This window comes from Lissotriton helveticus, chromosome 2_1, assembly GCF_964261635.1.
Source record: "Lissotriton helveticus chromosome 2_1, aLisHel1.1, whole genome shotgun sequence".
NCBI classification, from domain to species: Eukaryota; Metazoa; Chordata; class Amphibia; order Caudata; family Salamandridae; genus Lissotriton; species Lissotriton helveticus.
The window spans coordinates 1,398,107,788-1,398,124,024 of record NC_136059.1 but is presented as its reverse complement, the minus strand read 5'-3'; the positions used below and the strand labels follow the sequence as shown (position 1 = coordinate 1,398,124,024).

Sequence of the window (16,237 nt, the reverse complement as noted above, 5' to 3'; positions counted from 1 at the left end):
CCTGGGCGATTTTAACCCGGGCCTCCTCCGGACATTGCGGCAGCACGTCCCTGACCATGTCCCACAGAGAGTGGGTATAACGGCTCAAAAGGCAAGCGGTGTTGACCGACCGCAACCCCAAACAAAGTGAGGAGAACATCTTTTTTCCGTACTGTTCATACCTTTTGGATTCCTGATCAGGGGGAGCTGTCGGGAATGCAGTCTGAGAATTAGAGACCTGGGGCCGGCGGTGGCGTCTGGACACGTTCCTATCTACAGGGGGACCTGTAGCGGGCCTGGACCAAGTGCCCAACAGAACGTCAGTTAAGGCCTCATTGAACGGCAGTAGAGGCTCCGAAGAGCTTGCCTGCGGTTTGAGGACCTCAGTGAGGAGGTTAGTCCTCACGGCCGTAACAGGGAGCTCAAGAGACAAGGCCTTGGCTGCCCTCGTCAACACCACACTGTAGACAGCCCGCCCTCCATAGCCACGGTAGTAGGGGAGACAAATCCAGTGTCGGGCGAAGAGTCCAAACCACTGGCCTCCCCTAGTTCACCTGCCCACTCGTGAAAAGACTGGCACTCCCGTGCCAGAGGGTACTCGGTCCCCTACCAATCAGCCTAGGTTCAAATGATGGGGCCGGATCATAGAAGTATTGCACTTCTCTCGACGTTGAATGCGTCGTCGATTGACGCCGTTCCAACGTCGGAACCGGATTGAGGGGGGGATCGGGGATGACGTTGTCCGGGAATGGCCTTCGGGGGCAACACCTTAGGAGTCGACACCAGCGGAGGGGTCGATAGGTCGACCAGCGACGACCCGGATCCAATGGATCCAGTGGGGCCCTGCGGCATCGGGACCGAAGTTGCCTGCGGTGCCGGGGCCGAAGCACCCAACGGCGCAGGGCCAAAGCACCTGGCCCGCTTGGGCTCCCAGTCGGGACCGCTGGAGCCCGAAGGCACCGCGGGACCCGACGGAGGAGCGAGCGACCTCATGGCCATGAGGAAGGCATCGATCTCCTCCGGCCTTGCGTTCTGCCCAGGGACCGGTGGGTATGGAGCTGGCCGCAGCGTCTGCGGCTCCGGCAGAGCCGCGAGGGTGGTGTCGCCCAAACCCCCGGCAGCGTCGTACGAGCGTCTGGGGGAGTCAGAAGAGCGTAATCGCTTCTTCAAATTCTTATGCCTCTTACCTGAGGACTTGGAGCCCGACGAGTGGTGTTGACTCGCCGCGCTGTGATGACTCCGGCCCCGCGACCGGTCTCTCGACCTCCTCCTGGACCGGGACCTCGAGCGGCGCGGGGCCGACTGCCGGAGCTCGGGGCACCTACGGGACCGCTCCCGCCTAGCTTTCGACGTCAAGGCCTGGCAGTCGGGGGCACAACTTGTCATCGTGCTCGGCCCCTAAGCAATACAGGCACCGGCGATGGGGGTTGGTAACCGACATCAGACGGCTGCAGTCGGCACAAGGTTTGAACCCGGGCATCCCTACCGGCACCTATGGAGTCGTTCGACTCGAAAAACAGATCAAAAGGATCAAAAAAGTTTAGTCAAAAAATTACTAAAGGGTACCACTTTTTCCGGATCGGCGCTTGCTGGCGTGGAAAAAAGAAGAACTGACGTCAGTGCGTGAGGGCGGCGTCTAAGTACTCCGGCGACGTCATCCTGGCGCCAATGACGCCGACGACAGAGGCGGAGCCGCAGACGACGACTACCGACGTGCAGGGGTACTGCTACGCAAAAGTTTCCGGATCCAGACTGACGCCTTGGGATATTCTAAGTTAAGGAATCTAATACTAACCTGTTTCTTTCAGATATTGTACTCAACTATCCATGCGACTCGACTGAACAACCTCATGCCGAATCTCATTCAACCGGACCAGTCTGGCTTTAACAAAGGCCACGAGACTCATGACAACACCAGACATATTGTCCACCTAATCAAAAAAGCTAACAAGAAACACATCCCAGCGGTATTCGTGGGACTAGATGCCAAAAAGGCATTCAACAGAGTAGACTGGGAGTTTCTCTTTACTACACTCACATCCTTTGGGTTTGCAGACAAATTAATTAAAATGATACGCGATAACTATGTCCAACCCCGCTCAAGAGTGCAGGTAAATGGGATTTTGTTGGCTCCCTTCTCACTGACGAGGGGCACTCGCCAGGGGTACCCTTTGTCACCCCTCCTGTTTACTCTCAGTATAGAACCGCTAGCTATGGCTATTCACGCCACTCCTGAGATAAAGGGCATACCTTTTAGTGGAGAAATGCATAAAACATCACTTTTCACACACAACGTACTCCTCTCCCTCACTGACCCGGCCACCTCTCTACCTGCACTCCAAACGGAACTCACATGATTTGAAACAGTAGCAGGTTTCAAGGTCAATTTGGATAAATCCTACATACTTAACCTCACAGTCCCTACTGCTGAGGTTGAGAGCCTCCGGTCGAGCACCCAGCTTCAATGGACCTCCCGGCCTCTTCAATACCTGGGAATTCAATTGACACCCCGAGTAGAGGAACTTTATAAAGCTAACTTTCCTCCTACTCCAGGCAGATCTCACACGATGGAAACCGCTTTTTATTTCCTGGCTTGGCCGCATCCATGCCATCAAAATGACAGTACTTCCTAAATTATTACATCTATTCCAAGCTCTTCCAGTGGAGTTGGAAGAGGATTTTCTCCATAAACTAAAATCTATGGTGCTGCGGTTCGTTTGGCAGGGTGGCTGTGCTCGGTTCTCCTTCTCCATTTTAAGAAGACCACGGGGGAGGGTGGGGTGGGTCTCCAGGACTTTTACCTCAACTACAAGGCAGCTCAGTTACGAGAGGTGACCGAGTGGTCCAAGAGGGAATCGGAGAAACATTGGTTCCATATGGACAGGACAGTGACACAGAGGTTGATATGGGACCTCATCTGGAAGCCCTAGAAAGACAGACCAGAGAATGTATACATTAGCACGCCTACCCGAACCATCCTTAAAGTATGGGATTCTATATGACATAACGCCCAGTGGACCACCTTCCCGTCACCATATACGCCAATACATTTTAACTTGGCCTTCCCCCGGACCCTTTTACCATTGAAGAGAGGGCGGCTGCAGAGCACTGATGCACCTTTTCTATAACCATGACATTCTTACCTTTGATAGCTGGAAAAGGGAGTATGGACTGGAGCATACTGAACACTATCACTATCTTCAAATGAAACACTGGGCGCTTACACCCCACATCCATGAAGCAGCCACTCGCCCCCTCACAAAGTTTGAGAAATATGTACAAACTATAGACTCTATGAAAGGTGTGATCTCCTTTCTATACAACTACCTTCTCACGTCTATGCACACCCAGAGGCCATGTTACATGTACATGTGGGAGGGTATATTACAGCGGGACATTCAAGATAGTGAGTGGGCGGGGCTCTTGTCAGATATCCTAAAATTTAACCACTCCATAGAACTAAGGGAGGCTCACCTGAAACTAATGATGGACTGGTACCTCTACCCTACCAAGATCAAACAGATATTTCCCGACTCGTCTGCCCTGTGTTGGAGAGTTGCGGCCTGTTGGGCGATTTTCAACATATTTGGTGGGACTGTCCAATGATACGACCCTTTTGGGAGGAAATTCTTGCACAAATTAAAGATATGCTGGGGTATCCTCTTCCGACTTCCATGGCAAACACCCTACTTGGCCTCCACGACCCCTCCCTCAAACATCAAACTAAAGCAGACAAGGCCATTATGTGGACCTGCATTGGTGCTGCGAAAGTGGCCATAGCGGCCGCATAGAGGAAAAAGAAAGCTCCCGCCCTCTCGTTATGGCATTCCAGACTCTGGGAACTACTGGGCCTTGAAAGGATGGTAGATATATGCAGGGACGACTATAAGAATTTCGAATATAGATGGGGCCCGCTAGTAGCTTTCCTTACGAAGGGATTATCATCAACCATCTGACCTGCATCGGTCAGAGCTATGCACCTGTTTCCTTTTTGGAACTCCTAGGAGTGTAACCGAGCTGCGTTTGGGTAGCCGCCACTAGGGTTAAGTTAGGGAGGGGGGTTGGGGGTGAGGGGGGTATTTGGTTTTCCATGTTCTCTAAGAGTCTGGTTACGACTTATTCTTAATAAAGGTTACCTTCTCTTTTGGAGAAATTAGATTACTATTGTCATAACATCAAGACAGACGAAGAGTATGCTCTAGGCACTACTACCTTACCCCCTGTCCTTGCTATTGGAGAAACTGTACTCACTACTCTAGGATTCCTGGGACATGATGGGGGGGGTATACATCTATGATTGCATGTTGTTTCTTTATGGTCCTGTAACCTGCTCAGCCGTCTGAATATAGCTAAATGTATAAAATGCCAGTTCACTCTGTACTACATGATAAAATGTTAATAAACATATATTTGTGGAAAAAAAAGAAATATGAAACAAATATCCATTTACCCATTCAAAATATACCCAATAGCTAGAAAACGTCAAGAGACAGCAACCCTATAATCAAAAAGAACAAGTTACTTACCTTCGGTAATGCTTTTTCTGGTGGATACAGTAGCTGCCTGTGGATTCCTCACCTTGTGAATATCCCCTGTGCAGCAGCCATACGGAAATTTTTTGTAGCTCTCTACGCCGACGAGGTCATGGATGACGTCACCGAGGGTACGACTCCGCTCGCGACCCCGCTGACGTCACTGGATCCATAAAAGGGTCTCGTCAGCGTGATGACATCAGTTCAGCCCCTTTTGTCCGTGCCCCCGAGGCACACAGACGGACCGACATAAACAAGTATAGCATACAAAATACACAGTATTTGAACTAACACACATAGTGTGAAAATAATTTAAAAGGTAAAAACAATTAAACATTTCCATTGTAAAATACAACATAAATATTTACAGGTATAGAAGAGTGGACAACGGGGAGGCGGGTGGGCATGTGAGGAATCCACAGGCAGATACTGTATCCACCAGAAAAAGCGTTACCAAAGGTATGTACCTTGTTCTTCTGATGGATACATCTGCCAGTGGATTCCTCACCTTGTGAATAGAATCCCACAGCAGTGCCCACTCCCAGAGGAGGGTGTCCACTACTCTATACCAGAAAATCTTGAAGGACAGAATGCGCAAAGTGGCCGTCCCTCAACACTTCGGAATCTAAGCAGTAATGCTTCGCGAAAGTGTGGTGGGAGGCCCAAGTTGCCGCTCTGCAAATGTCCTCTACAGGTACACCCCTAGACAAAGCCGATGATGAAGACTTTGCCCTAGTAGAGTGAGCTCTTATACCCTCTGGAGGTTCCTTACCAGCCAGGGCGTAGCAGATCTTAATGTACAAGATAATACATCTTGAAAGTGTGCGCTTGTGCACCGCTCTTCCTTTCTTGCAGCCAGCAAATCCCACAAAGAACTGGTCATCCACACAATAGTCTTTAGATCTATTGATATAAAAGCTCACCGCCCTCTTAGGGTCCAGACGGTGAAGCCGCTCCTCCTCCTTGGAAGGGTGAGGGGGAGGATAGAAGGTAGGAAGGGTAATGGACTGCCCCAGATGGAAGGGAGTTACCACCTTAGGCAGAAAAGCAGCCCTGGTCCTGAGTACCATTCTTTCAGCATGAATGGTCAAGAATGGGGTTTTTGAACTAAGAGCTTGAAGCTCACTTACCCTCTTTGCCGAGGTAATTACTACAAGAAAAACAGTCTTATAAGACAATAGCCTCATGGAACACTTGTGCAATGGTACAAAAGGTGAACCCATCAAGTAGGTTAAGGCAAGATTTAAGTCCCATTGAGGCACAATAAAAGGAGTATGAGGGAATTTGTCGGTAAGTCCCTTATGAAACGCAACACCACAGGTGACTTAAACAAAGATGGCTGGTCCGGCAAACAAAGGAATGCTGACAATGCCGAAAGATAACCTTTTACCGTAGCCACAGCAAAACCCTGCTGGGACAGAGATAAAGCAAACTGAAGAATGTTGGATAAACAAGCCTTTAAAGGGTCAATAGACTTTTCCCCACACCAATGGACAAATTTAGACCACCTATAGGAATAGATAGATTTGGTGGAGATACGTCTGGCGGACAAAATAACGTCCACCACATCAGGAGGAAGTGAAAAAGAATTCAGGTTGCCCTGTTCAATCTCCAGGCATGAAGGTGTAAGCTCTGGAGGGTGGCGGTGTAGAACCTGCCCCTGCAACTGCGAGTGGAGGCCTGCCCTGACAGGGAGATGGAACGGAGGGCACAAGGAGAGGTGGAGAAGATCTGTGTACCACACCCTTCTTGGCCAATCCGGGGCGATCAATATGACTTGGGCCCGGTCTTGGCGAATCTTCCTCAGAACCCGAGGAATCAAGGGTATGGAAGGAAACGCGTAAAGGAGTTGTGAGTCCCAACTCAACTGAAACGCGTCCCCCAAAGCTCCCTGCATTGGATACTGGAGACTGCAGAATGACGGGCAGTGAGCGTTCTCGTGAGTGGCAAACAGGTCTACCCGAGGAGTTCCCCACGTCCGAAAGACGTGACGAACCACCTCCAGATGAAGCCTCCACTCGTGGTTGGCTGAGAACTGCCAACAGAGACTGTCTGCACGTATGTTCAGAACTCCGGCCATATGATTTGCCATCAGACAAATCTGATGGTCCTGAACCCAGGACCAGAGACGCAGAGCCTCTCTGCAGTGACACTGTGACCCCACTCCTCCCTGCTTGTTGACATACCACATCGCGGTAGTGTTGTCCGTTAGGACTTGAATCGACTGACCGCAAAGGGAAGGGAGGAAGGCCTTGAGCACCAAACGTATCGCCCGTACATCTAGAAGGTTGATGTGAAGCAACCTTTTCTCTGGAGACCAAAGACCCTTGATCTCCAGATCCCCCAGATGAGCATCCCACCCTAGAGTGGATGCATCCGTTATCACTGTGGCAACCGATGGAGGCAGATGGAAGGGCTTTCCTTGAATCAGATTGCCCTCCACGCTCCACCAAGACAGATGCGCTGCAGCTTCTCTGGAGATCCTCACTGACCTCCTGAGACCTCCGTTGTGCTGATATCACTGCCTGCGGAGGCACCACTGGAGCGCCCTCATGTGCCAGCGTGCATGGTTGACCAGCAGAATGCAGGAAGCAAACAAACCGAGCAGACGATGGTCCTTCAGGACTGGAACAACCGCTCCGTTGAAAAACAAAGGAATCATTTCCTGAATGTCGAGAATCCTTTTAGGAGGAGGGAATGCCCAACACACAGTAGTGTCCTGTACTGCCCCTATGAACAGGTTGCGCTGTGAGGGCACCAGGTGAGACTTGGGTACATTTATTGAAAAACCCAATTTGAACAACAGCTGGGTTGTCACCTGTAAATGATGAAGCACCTTCTCTGGAGACTCTGCTTTGAGAAGCCAGTCGTCCAGATAGGGAAAAACTGGAATCCCCAATCTTCTGAGATGGGCTGCCACCACTGCCATCACCTTGGTGAAGACTCGAGGTGCAGTAGTAAGTCCAAACGGGAGAACCGCAAACTGCTAGTGCTGCGAGCCCACCGTGAAACGGAGATACTTCCTGTGCGACTTCAGGATAGGAATATGAAAGTACGCATCATGTAAGTCGATCAACACCATCCAGTCCTCTTGCTGTAGCGCCTGAAGAACCTGCGCAAAGGTGAGCATCTTTAACTGCTCTTGTTTCAGAAAAAGATTCAAGATCCTGAGATCCATGATTGGACGTAACCTGCCATCCTTCTTGGGAATCAGGAAATACCGGGAGTAGCACCCCTGACCCCTTTCCTGCTCGGGAACCACCTCTATTGCACCTTTCCTTAATAATGTTAGAACTTCCTCCTGCAGGATAAGGAGATGTTCTTCCGAGCAAGCCCCTTGGCAAGGAGGGTAATTTGGAGGGAATTCCCAAAAGGGAAGAGCATACCCATTCTCTACAAGATTGAGAACCCAAAGGTCAAAGGTCTATAGTGACAGATTCCCAATCTTGCAGAAAATGAGTGAGCCGACCCCCTACAGGACCAACATGATCTGGAATGGGGAATCTAGGGCTGCTTTGCTGTGGTGATAGGAGGAGAGGTAGAGGAAGAAGAGGAGGAGGGTTGACGGCCTCGGGACGACCTCTTCTTTTACCTCTATACGATTTAAATAGAGTATTCTGTTGTTGTTGTTGCTGCTGCTGACGAGGCAGGCCATATGAACGAAAGGACGACTTCCCAAATCCTCTGTATTTTCGGAAAGGTTGAGCTTGCAAGCCAAGAGATTTAGCTTTTGCTTTGCTTTCTTTAAATCTCTCTAAGGCCGTGTCCGCTTTGTTACCAAAGAGTCCTGAACCATCAAATGGTGGGTCCAACAGAGTAGCTTGAACATCTGTTGAAAAATCCGTAGACTTCAACCAAGCACTCCTTCTAGTAGCCACTGAAGAACCCATGATCCTTGCCACCGAGTCAGCTATGTCTAGTCCACTCAGAATGACTTGACGTGCAGCAGCCTGGGTATCATGTAAAACCTCCTCAAAATTCTTCCTGTCTTCCTCAGACAGCTTAGGCAGCAACTGTTTAGATGAGTCCATCAAAGCATGGGTGTATCTACCCATCAAACATGTAGCATTCTTTGATGTCAATGCCATGCTTGCAGAGAAGAATACCTTCTTGGCAGAATGATCAAGCCTCTTTGATTCCCTATCAGCTGGAACTTGAGGGAATACTCCCGAAGATCTCTTTGAGCATGCAGCCTGAACTACTAAGCTCTCTGGAGAAGGATGAGCAGATAAAAACTCTGGGTAACCAGGAGCAACCCTATATCTTCTTGCTATGGACCTGGAAACTGCAGGCGCAGAATGAGGCTTTCGCAAAACCTCTAGTACAGGCTCAAGAATTGCCTCATTGAAAGGCAAAAGAGGCTCAACAACAGAGGAAGGTGAAGGGAGAACCTCCGTTAATAAATTTTACTTAAACTCAATAGTAGGGAGTTAAATGTCCAATAATTCAGCTGCCTTTTTAACAACCACGTGATACGGTGCTACATCTTTTGAAGGAGCATCAGAATCAGGAGAAAACTCCCATTCAGGAGAAATGTCCAGGCCGCTGGCCTCTAGCAATTCAGCAAAGCACTCATCTGAATCATGCAGTTCACCTTCTTCCCTTTCCTCACGATATCTTTCCTCTTCTAAGACCCTCTGGGCCTCTCTCCTGGATCTTATCCGCAGCACAGGCGTCGATGGAGCCACAATTGGATTCGGAGCCGGCGTTGTGCACGGATCCGACGGCGCCCCTTGCGTCGAACGAGGCCGAACAGAAGGAGCCGGTGAAGAAGGAAACGGCGTCGGAGCCCTCAGCGCCAGGAAACTCCAAGACGGCGCAGTCAGAAGGAATGGCATGAAAGGGGCCTGGGCATAGGCTTGAGGAACCCCCAAATTGAAAGCTAATGGGACCCGCAGGTGCACCAGAGGGGTACATAGCCCTGTGAAAGACTCCATACATGGCATTAAGGTAATGTGATTGGTCTTGTCCTGAACCTGGAAAAAGGAGGGTAAGCTCCCGGGACCGACTCCGAAGCAGGTGTTCCTGAATTCGGGCCAGCCGGCGCCGATGTCGGAACTTTTTCTGGAGTTACCTGCTCTTCTGGCACAGGGTGTTCTTGATCTTGAGCCAGAGAATGGACCGAATCGGGTAACGGAGCCGTCGTCGGTGATCGACGCGGAGAGGCTTCAGGTGAAGCCAACTTTTCTGGTGAAGCCGGAATCGATAACGAAGGAGACACATAATCTTTTCTGTGACGTCGAGGCGGGGTCGATCTCGGCGCCGCTTCCTTATCAAATCGATGTCTTGAAAAGTGCTTCTTTTTCTTATGTTTCATCGGCTTCGAGTGTCCCGACGTCGACTTCGAGCCCGACCTCGACTCAGAACGAGATCTCGACCTCCTCCTACCTCTCTTCTTTTCCTTCCTCATTTTGTCCATAAAAAGCTTTGCCTCTCTCTCTTTCAACGCCTTTGGATTCATCTTCCTGCAGCATGGACATCCATCGACGTCATGGTCAGAAGACAAGCACCAAACACAATCTTCGTGCGGGTCAGTGATGGACATCTGTTTACCGCACTCCCTGCAGGGCTTAAAACCAGATTTCCTCGCAGACATCTTCGAAGGAAGCAAGAGAAACACAGCAAAACAGCTAGATATACAAAGTAACTACGGAGAGTCCCAAAAAACCGTTGGCGTCGACGGCGTGGAAAAAAAGGGAACTGACATCATCACGCCGACGAGGCCCTTTTATGGTTCCAGTGACTTCAACGGGGTCGCGATCGGAGTCGTACCCTCTGTGATGTCGTCCATGACATCGTCGGCGTAGAGAGCTACAAAAAAATTCCGTATGGCTGCTGCGCAGGGGATATTCACAAGGTGAGGAATCCACTGGCAGAGGTATCCATCAGAATACATTTGCATTGAGCAAGTACAAAAGCCTGTTAGCGGAGAGCTGATCGCTATATAAAAAGGCAGGTATGTGTCTATCAGGTAGCGGACAAAAAGACGTTGCTGCTCCAATTAGAAAAACAACCCAGAATATTAAATATTAAAAATATTTATCATTATGCACTCAGACATATAATGCGTTCCTCACCTGAAACATAGCGGCCATCTTTATTATCAAAGAAGACAGCAGGTGAAATAAGATGATTAACAGCTTATATGATGAAACCCGTATTGTAAATGTACTCAAAGGACAAATTTACTTAACACTTTTCAAATTATTTTCAGGAAGAAATTGAGATCTTTCATAATGAAAGCTATAAAATGTTTCCTGTCAAGTAACAATGTACTTTTTCAAATTTATTAATTAGAGGCGAAAATGCAACATTCACAGTGTCACACTGATGGTGCCAATTATCCTCCACATTATTCTCTTAATTTATTCCTTCCAACCTGACTGACTGTCTGAGAAGCTAAAACAATTAGCAGCAAGAAACAAAGATATGCAAATTAATCTTTCCTCACTCACCTCAAAGTTAGCTTTTTCAAAATGCGCCAAAGACTGTATATTTTCAGCACTGTCACCCTCTAAGCACTGGGTCAGATCACGGCACCACATCAGCTGAGATATGGTTAATATTACCTTCATATAAAGAACAGAAACACAGCCCATCAGAAATGATAAGAGCATTTACAAACAGTTCAGAGAAAGACACTGTGTAGCTGTTTACCTGTGAAGGATGTCCAGCAACTGTCCACTCTACTCTCGGTTTAGTTTGATAATCAGCAATTGCAGCTTTGCTGAGACGTCTTAAAGAAATGAACATAGCCTCTTCGACCTTTCCAAGCCAGTCTTCCACATTTCCTCTTGCTTTAAGTCCCTTTCCTAAGCTGACCTGTATCAATGAAATTAAATAAGTGCAAATGATCAGGATTAGAAAATATACACATATACATATGTTTATATACACACATAGGGACAGATCTTGATGTCGGACGGACCTGCGTCTGTCGGACATCAATCTGGAACTGGAACTGACCTCCTAACGGCGGTCACAAATCAGCAACTAGGATGCGACCGAACACTGTTTGATCGCAATCCTAGTCTTTACAATGGAAGCATGCTTTCCGAACGGAATGCATGCTCTCATTATAAAGAGCAGAGGTGCAGTTCATCCCTGCATCCCATGGCAGGCACCTCAAGGGGCCTGCCGAACAAGTTACTTACCTTCGGTAACGCTTTTTCTGGTGGATACAGTATCTGCCTGTGGATTTGTCACCTTGTGAATATCTCCCTGCATCAGCAACGTTCGGAAAATTCTTTTGTAGCACGCCGGCGTGGACAACGTCACAGGAGCACGGCATCGCGCACGACTCCGACTGACGTCACTGACTCCTTATTAGGCCTACGTTGGCGTAATGACATCAGTTCCGCCCTTCTTTCCGTGCTTCGAGGCACACAGACGGACCAATGATAGTAGACATATACATATCCAATGTACCCAGTACATAATTTCCAAAAATACACACATAGTGTGAAGATAAGGCATGAAAAACACCATATATAACATATATATATATATTTTTTTATTTTTTTTATTTTTTTTTAATTAATACCATGCAAAATAGGAAGCTATCTCTCCTAACAATTCCTCAACCGATAAAATAGAGGTCCAAAAGAGACACTGTAAAAATAACTCTTTTATAGAAAAAGAAAATCTTGATATAAGAATATGGAATTGTGTGTTTAAAAGTATTTTCACTGTGTTTAAAAATTGTACAATGGAATTGTGTATCAATACAATTACGTTAACTGTTTTTAATAAGCACTATGCACTTTGATCTTAAACCGCCATTTGTAAACCTGGGATTTGGATGCAATTTGCACATTATAAGATGGCCACCATTTGTGTGGATGCCAGTAGTCCTGTTTTGATGTTTTTATTTTTTTTTTTTTTAATTTGTTTTATTGTTGCATCAAAGTAAACAGGTACAGTAAAAATTATCAGCCGACTTGGCCTCAACATTCGGCCATGCGTGCAACATTTTTGGTTTATACAACTGGTGCAAATATACAATTCCTCGATCAAGCCGTGCTGGTCGTATAGCCATGTCTATCGGTCGGGAGACGGTGAACCCGCATAGCCAAAAAAAACCAGTGGACGATAACATGTAAGTAAGTTCCGGTCTCTAAGGCGTTGGATCGGGGCCTGTACTGCCCATGAACGGTGCTACCAGAGAACAGGGGGGAACAAAACCGTGGGAGGGAAGCGTGCGGGCGCCAGCAAGGTCAAAGTAGGGGGATACTAGCGACGGGCGTCAGGGGGGGGGGGAACCCAGTGGGTCAATCAGCCTGCGTTCCAGAGGGGCGAGCAGGTAGTCAGGAGCGTGTTCTGGGGAGGGGGGGGAAGACATCAGGCAGATGCTATCGGTCTTCACGGACTGGGAGGGGAGGGGAAGGGGTAGGTGGTTCACTCACAGTGAAGGACTGTCGGAAACTGTGGAGGAGCATGGCCCATTCCATGGATATGGGAAATTTACGCGCACCCCTGGCTTCTTCCTCTCTAAGAGCATCCTCTTCCGCCGCCGCCCATTTACTGACTGCCCCCGTCCAGGCTGCTATAGGGGGACCCTCCGGGGATCGCCAGCGCATGGTAATGCATCTGTTCGCTAACAGGAGCGCTAAGGACACGAAGCGTCTATGTACTGGAACCCGCTTAGGGACATGAAAGATGCCTAGTGCGCTAGACTCCCAGGTGGATAACGTGGTGAGGCCAGTCAGTTCCGACAAGGTGTCATGTACCGCCCGCCAAAAGGAATGCAGGTCGGGGCAGCTCCAAAACATATGACGAAAATCTGCAGTAGGGGAGCAGCATCTGGGGCATAGGAAGGACGTGGAGGGATAGAATTTCTGTAAGCGCGCTGGGGTGAGGTACGCCCTGTGTAGGATATAGTATTGGATATTCTTGAAGCGGGCATTCCTAGAGACGCGTTTGGGGGCCTCCAACGCCTTAGTCCACTCAGAGTCGTGCAGCGCGCGGCCTATGTCCTCCTCCCATGTAGTGCGCAAGGTCGTCAGGGGAGCATGTGAGAGTTCTCGGATGGATTTGTACAACCAGGTGACCAAATGACGTCCCACCCCCATACGTAGGATAGTGTGTATGACTGGATGCGTGTCTGGCTCGCCCGTGCGAAGGTCGAAATGGGGTCGGAATCCCTCAATCAGCTGTCGATATCTGAGAAATTGGCCCGGGGGGAGCCCATATTCAGCGGTCAGACGGTCAAGTGTTTTTAGCTGGCCTTCCTCAAAGAGCGACTCCAGATCCGTGATGCCACAGAGCGACCATCCGGCGAAGAACGGAGTCGTGAAGTAAGAGTCTTGCCTGGGGCTGCCTATCAGCGGTAAGAGCGGAGAGTACGGAGGTCGAGCGGGGGACATTCGGTGGATCCGCATCATGCACCGGCGCGCTATCGCCACTTGGAGGGGGTATGTGCGCCGTGGCTTGGTGCCCGGGAGTAGTAGACGGGTGAGTTCCGGGGTCGCGATTCTACCGGTCGAGGTGACAGTTTCCTGAGGGTAACGGTCCGCCGTCCAGTACGACAGCCACTGGAGCTGCGCTGCAAGGAAGTATGACTCGAAGGATGGAGCTCCGAGCCCTCCCAGCGTCGTGGGAAGTTGGAGGGTTCGCAGGGCGACCCGGTGTCGGCCCTCGCCCCAGATAAGGGTCCCTAGGAGGGAGTCAACGTCGCGGAAAAAAGATCTGGGCGGCACCACTGGCAAATTCGTGAAGTGATATAGGAGCCGGGGGAGCATTATCATTTTAGCCAGTGCAATCCGACCTATTGGGGCTAGTGGGAGTTTATTCCAGAAGGCAACCGCCGGGCGCAGGCTGGCAAGTGCTTTGCAGTGGTTCCCCGCGAAAAGGTCCGCTGGGGAATGATACATGCGGACACCAAGGTAGCGGGGGGCTTCCGTGGACCACCAGAGTTTATGTGCTCCGAGCTCGACTTCCCGGGGGGGCAGGCTCGGGTGCAAGGGGTAGACCGTGGATTTGTCCCAGTTCACCTGTAATCCGGAGGCATTCGCCAATTCCTCCAGTGTCGCCCCAATAGCGGTCAGGTCCGTTTCAATGTCTCGGACGTATATGAGGAGATCGTCCGCGTACATGGAGACACTGTGGGTGCTGTCCGCTAGCGGGATGCCCCATTCCGCGCCCTCTAGGCGTAGTCTCACCGCCAGCGGCTCGACCGCCAGTGCAAATAAAAGAGGCGACAGGGGGCACCCCTGTCGCGTGCCTCGCCGAACCTCGAACGCTGGTGATATACGTTTCCCGATGCGGACACGCGTAGTCAAATCAGTATACAAGAGGCGCGTGTATGCTACAAGCGTCGGGCCAACATTAAGGCGCTGCAAGACCGAGAAAAGATAGGGCCAGGTGAGGGTATCAAATGCCTTCTCCAGGTCCATAATGAGACAGGCGGCGCGAGGAAATCTGCCACGCACCTGATCTTGTACATGGAAAACTCGGCGAAGGTTCTGGGAGGTGTTCCTTCCCGGAACAAAGCCACATTGGTCGGGGTGGACCAGTGGGCGTATGACCTGTGCATAACGATCAGCTAGAATTTTCCCCAGAATTTTACAGTCAGCCGATAGGAGCGTGATGGGGCGGTACGATCCCATGTGGAGTGGGTCTCTGTGGGGCTTAGGGAAGGTGACGATCACGGATTCCCGCAGTGACTGGGGCAATCTCCCCAGTTGAAGGGACGCCCCGAACACCCGCGACAAACGGGGGACCACCAGGGGAGAGAATGTCGAGTAGTATTCCAGCGGGAAGCCGTCCAGTCCTGGCGCTTTATTCCGGGACATGGCACGAATCGCCTGGGTGATGTCAGGGGGTTTTATCTTGGTGTCGAGGGTGTGCTTATCTGCTTCCGATATTGTAGGTAGCGTCAGTGGGTCCAAAAAACTATCCACGGAAAAAGGGGAACAGTGGGTCGGAGTTCCGTACACTTGTGTATAGTGTCGCTGGAACGCCAGGAGGATATCGGCTTGGGAGCGCACCAGTACGCCGTCTGGATTGATAATATCCGTGATCGGCTTGATTACGGTATCTTGCCTCGCCATCCAGGCCAGGAGCGCGCCAGTTTTGTCTCTGTCCTTATGCACCCTAGAGGCATAAGCTCTAAAATTGTACTTTCTGAGGTCAGCGCAGGCCGCCTGATAATCCGTCTTAGCCTTGGCCGTGAGTATGGCGTGCTCCTCTGAGTCGTCAGGCTGTGTAGTGAGTGCGGCCAGAGACCGCTCTGAGGTCTGGAGCATCCGTTCCAGGGTGCGGCGAACCCCGACTACCTGTTGGATGCATTCGCCCCTGGCCACCACTTTAAAAGCGTCCCATTCCACCAGTACTGACGATGCCGTGTCTGTGTTGTGTGCGAAATAGTCTTGGATGCTGGATTTGTGTGCGTCTCTGAACACTGGGTCCGTGAGGCAGTCTCTAGGGAGGCGCCAGGTGGGGACTGGCGGGCGCGGGGGGCGCCAGTTCAGCCGAATGACGTGGGCATCATGATCCGATAGGATCCGACCCAAGTAATCTGCAGATGCGATCTTAGGGAGGATCGGCGCAGAGCAAAGGAAACGGTCCAGGCGGACCCTGAGGTTATGCGGGATCGAGTGGAAGGAATAAACGCGGGCAAGTGGGTGTAGGTGTCGCCATGCGTCAGTGAGTGCCCAGTGCGTGGTCCATGCCCTGAAGAGGTCTGCCTGTCGAGGGGCCGGGGAGTGTGTGGGGGGAGGATGTGA

At 50.3% G+C, this 16,237-nt stretch overlaps 1 protein-coding gene across 1 annotated transcript in view; it reads right to left on the bottom strand.

The window, feature by feature from the left end:
• The window catches only part of LOC144820261 (dynein axonemal heavy chain 6-like), a 1,187,310-nt gene that overhangs the window by 445,342 nt on the left and 725,731 nt on the right, over positions 1-16,237 (bottom strand). Inside the window, exons 25-26 of the mRNA XM_078677850.1 lie at positions 11,169-11,333; positions 10,967-11,080 (exon numbers count right to left, since the gene is read on the bottom strand). Coding sequence (XP_078533976.1) covers positions 10,967-11,080; positions 11,169-11,333 — 279 coding nt within the window. The remainder of the gene's footprint in view (positions 1-10,966; positions 11,081-11,168; positions 11,334-16,237) is intronic.